Source organism: Antrostomus carolinensis, unplaced genomic scaffold (assembly GCF_000700745.2).
Source record: "Antrostomus carolinensis isolate BGI_N321 unplaced genomic scaffold, ASM70074v2 scaffold13719, whole genome shotgun sequence".
Lineage (NCBI taxonomy): Eukaryota > Metazoa > Chordata > Aves > Caprimulgiformes > Caprimulgidae > Antrostomus > Antrostomus carolinensis.
In genome coordinates this window covers 30,785-35,609 of record NW_010340719.1, presented here as the reverse complement: position 1 = coordinate 35,609, position 4,825 = coordinate 30,785, and the positions used below count along the sequence as shown (strand labels likewise).

The 4,825-nt window shown below is 39.9% G+C and overlaps 1 protein-coding gene across 1 annotated transcript in view; it reads left to right on the top strand.

The window, feature by feature from the left end:
* PSMB2 (proteasome 20S subunit beta 2) overlaps positions 1-4,594 on the top strand; it is a gene marked incomplete at its 5' end in the record, with an annotated part of 9,063 nt that extends 4,469 nt beyond the window's left edge. The window contains 3 exons of the mRNA XM_010176256.2: positions 1,640-1,802; positions 3,371-3,420; positions 4,352-4,594. Of these exons, the coding sequence (XP_010174558.2) occupies positions 1,640-1,802; positions 3,371-3,420; positions 4,352-4,459 (321 nt within the window). The remainder of the gene's footprint in view (positions 1-1,639; positions 1,803-3,370; positions 3,421-4,351) is intronic.
* Positions 4,595-4,825: the final 231 nt, after the last annotated feature.

Below are 4,825 nucleotides of genomic sequence, written 5' to 3'. Positions count from 1 at the left end.
CTTTCCCGTCAAAAAGTTTTGGCTTTAGGATGAAATTGTGTTTGCTTGTGCTGACCTATTGTTAGTTGCATCATCATTCTTTTTTCTCATTTTGTGGGTTTTTTGACCTAGACTTTCCAGCTTTTTAAGAGATATCCTATTGGTATGATTAATTTAAAAAGAAACATTATATAAATATGAAAATAGGAGAAGTATAGAAAAGCATTTAAAAAAATACATAAAATTCCAACATTTTCTTTTGAGCCTATATCTAAAAAATAATGTATTTTAAATAAAAAATAGTTAAAAAATAACACAGTGCATGCATGTTTCATGGTCTTATAAAGTACACATCTTGGAAGAAGATGTATAGGGACATCTGCTTTATTAATTATGGTGGAACACACTAAACCTAAAACACAAAGGAAACTGCTGAGGAACTGCTAAACTCGCCAGTACAGCACAAGAAAAAGGCATGATAATACAGTTGCATGATCTTTTTTGGGTAAGATGTAGATATTTCTCAGCTTATTTGATAGGCTCTTGCTGAAGCCATAAACCAGAACCAGAGAAGACAGCAGCTAAAGCAGAGTAAATTTCTAAAAGTTCAAGAAAACCAAACAAAAACTACTGCTAAGGTGATGCTGCAGTACCTTAGTAGTCAGTTTTGAATAGAAATAAACCAATTCCTTAGATCTTCACTCACTTGCTCAAGTTAGCCTTGACTTTAATTAAAGATTAAACTTGGTATGTGCAATAAAAATCTAACTCTCAATTAACAGTGTAACACTGTGTAGAGCTGTTTGCGCTGTGTGTAAGCTCTCATACGTGCGAAAATGGTCCATGGTTAATGGTGGTGTGACTGAGAAAAGAGCATGCTAAATTAACAAAGAAGTTCTTATGAACTGCAAAACGTTCACGTTGTGCTCACGTGTTGATAGTAAAAATCCACAAGTTCTGTATTGAGATGAAAGAATCTGGTGTGAAAACATAATTAAAGTTTTCTTAAGTTTGAGTGTGCTGTGAAAGCTTTTTTTTAAAAAAAAAAAAAACCAACCCCAAAACACACTAGTTTTCATGAGAATCAGGATTTGATGTTTTTATTAGCTTCTGCATTCCATATTACCAAAAGACCTAATCAATTTTTAATTGAGATCCATAATCTCCTGCAGACAGTATTGATGTAATTGCTGGTAGCATTTAAAGGCAAAGGATTGCGAAACCGATTATGTTGCTGTTCTGTAGGTGGCACGGGGAATAAAGATTCAAAGATTGGAAAAGAGGAGACTGAGGGGAGACCTAATTAATGTTTACAACTATGTTAAGGAGGATGGAGCCAGGCTCTTCTCAGTGATGCCCAATGGTAGGACAAGGGGCAATGGGTGTGAGCTGGAACACAGGAGGTTCTGCTTAAACTTGAGAAGAAACTTCTTTACGATGGGGGTGACCGAGCCCTGGGACAGGCTGCCCAGGGAGGGTGTGGAGTCTCCTTCTCTGGAGACATTCAAAACCCACCTGGACACCTTCCTGTGTGATCTCATTGAGGTTCCTGCTCTGGCAGGGGGGTTGGACTGGATGCTATTTTGAGGTCCCTTCCAATCCCTGACATCCTGTGATTTGGGTGCAGCTGCTTTAATGAAAACATCATTTCTGTTTGTAGACCCCTTACCACGTCAACCTCCTCCTGGCTGGCTACGATGACCACGAGGGTCCTGCCCTTTATTACATGGATTACCTGGCGGCTCTGGCTAAAGCTCCTTTTGCAGCACATGGGTACGGTGCATTCCTCACCCTCAGCATCCTCGACCGCTATTACAAACCAAGTAAGTGGAGTCTATGGAGAAGAAAATTTAATAAATTTAAGGCTTAAACTGAGAGATTTGACATTTGCTGAGTCAGATGGTCCAGCACCATTGCTGCGGTGCTACAGATTTGCACTTGACTTTTTGCTGGAGTGAATGTGGCTTTAAGGATTGCCTTCTGGTTTTGCTGAAAGGGTAATGTGAGACTAGTCAACTCCTTCGTGTTTTCCTCTTTGAAGCATAACAGACTGTAAGTGAAGGAAGTTTCAAGTTATTTTAAAACATGACTAGACTTTCCTAGACCATTAGCTGCTGGTAGTCTGTTTTTAATAAATAACATTTTGATAACTTTATCTTCCACTTGCCTGTCTGTTGGCTGTGACAGGTACCTTTTCCCAGAGTATCAATCTTCAGAGGGCAGTCCCCCCATCCTATTGCTCTCTGCCTTGGATTGACTTTGTGTGTGATATATTAAAAGCATACAAGTGAGAAGATATTCCTAGCAAGATTATCTTCAGTACTCTGAAATGAATCATAGAATCATAGAATGGTTTGGATTGGAAGGGACCTTAAAGATCATCTAGTTCCAGTCCCCCTGCCATCAGCAGGGGGATTGGAATGGTGATGATTGGTTTGGTTTACAGCTTTATGCACATGATAGCTCTTGATCATAATTCTTTTACATGTCTGTACCTGTTGTAAGTTTTAATTTTAGAATCATAATCCAGTTCTTACACTGCCAAGGAATAAACACAACCCCATCCCTGCTTTACTGATGAGGAAATGTACAAAGCTTGGAATATTGTTAATCTGGCATCTTTGGCTTTAGCTGTAAAACTACTTTACTGCAGTGTGCAAAGCTGAGATAGCAGAGATGTTTGCTTGGTAATCCTTTCATCTATCTCCTGCAAGAAATGTAGCTATAAACTGACAATATTACTCTGAGACTTCTGCCTGGACAGTGGATGCGGGTCTGGAACAAACTAGAAACAACTTTTGTGAGTTCTGCAGAGCTTAGTTGTTTTCTAGTCATGTCCCTTGAAAATTCTACTGCTCTGTCTTCACCATTCCTTGTGAAAAGAGAAAACCAGGGAGTTACAATACGTTGTCATGGCCTGCCATCCCTCCAGAGCACTGGATTTTCTCCTGATCTGTGAGAATAGCTGGGGCATCACACACGTGCCTTTCCCATTATTAAAACTAATACCCAGCAGGGAACGCAGCACTAAAACCCACCTCCGCCTACTGTCACTGCCTCGCAGCCGGCCGTGGACAGATGGAGCTGATTTAAAACTGTAATAAACTCGAGGAGAGGGAGACGGCTGGACTTCTCCAAAGCCTGGTCCCTGGCCATGGGAGGCAGAATTCCGTCATGCTTCCCATTCAGTGTAACAAATCGATTCTCAATGGCTTGTTGCAGTGTGAGTGCCTTGGTGCAGGGCGTCCTCGGTACATCTGGAAAGTGTTTTCTGTGAGCTGGGAAGGAGAGGTTTTGGTGCTCAGCTGAAAAGTTGTTTAAATTTAATAAAGTTTCTGTTGAGAGAGATGGCCTCTAATTAAATCAATCTGTGGATGTTTTTCTCTTTCAGGTATCACACGTGAGGAAGCTGTGGAGCTCCTAAAAAAATGTCTAGAGGAGGTGAGTTGCCAAACTTAGGCCCTTGTGATCTTGAGAAAGGAATGCTTGTTTGCATTCATTTGCTGATATTTTCCTGTTCCTCTTGTTGCATTTTTTTTGCTGTCTTTGCCAGAAGGGGTAATAAATGCACATTGACCAGATGTGGAATAGCTACTGAGGAAAAGGATTTGTGGGCACTTGCCTTGTCTTAGCATGGTTCATAGCCTCCAGAATGTAAATTTGAGGCTTAATTACTTTTCTTTACTTCTGCTTCTGCCATGCTTGGCATAATATTGATACAGACAGTCTTTGACTTTTTCCTTTTATGTTTCTTCTGAACACAGTGCAAGCATCCTTCTGTTACTTGCATTAAACTTTTAACTAGTATATACTTCTAAGTGTACTTCTCTTACAGCTTGTGAAGTGATATCTAACTGAGGTAAAGTTTTGACCTTAAAATTAATGATCCATTTTAACATAAACATAACCTTTCAGACTCCAAGGCTTTTATTGTAGGAAAATAATCTTTATCCTTGTCTTTAAGACATTGAATTGAATGTAAATTGGGAAGAAACAACTGGGGAAACCTCAGGAAGAAGTACTCTACAGAGGCTCTGAAGTATCTTTTTGATACATACTCTTTGTGCCCTAAGTTGTAGCCCACTGTAGTCATCTCCTGGTTAAATGTCTTCCTTGTTAACGAGCTTGCATGTTTTGGATCTCTGTGCTAGGCTTGTCTTAACATGTGTAGTCCTGTAACAGAGAACAGACTCATACTGATTGATTCCTGAGCACTGAAAAAAACCCATTGTAGTTCCTAAAATTCCAGGTCACTAGAATCAGGATGGAAATTTTGATGTGCATCAGCAAATCCCCTGAATTATGCTCTCCTCTTTCAGCTCAGCTTTGAAGGACTCTCATCTCTTTTGTCTTTTTGTCTCTTGTTGAACAGCTTCAGAAACGCTTCATCCTAAATCTGACTTCCTTCAACGCCCGGTTTGTTGACAAAGATGGCATCCATGAAGTGGAAAATATACCCCTTACAAAAGTGGTGTCCTAACCCCTGAGATCTTTCTTCAGCAGTCTTCTTTTTTGTTCACTTTTGTGTTTTTTGGTTTTTTTTCCTATTCATTTGAAGCACACAAGTCATGTACCGCACTGGGAGATCGAATAAAGATTGACATTTATATAGCCAGTTTTATCTCTTTGTTCCCCTGATCCTTCCTGAGAGTACTGAGGTAAATTGTTCCACAGTGAAGGTGAAACTTGATTTACTGTTAATGGGTGCACATTCAGGTTACTTATCTCGTCTCCTGAGATTTTTACTTCTCCCTCCCCATAAGTTTTCTTATGTGTGGGAAGGCTGGTACTGTATTTTCTAGATGACAATGTGCTGTCATCCACTGTCATAATTAAAGCTCGGCAA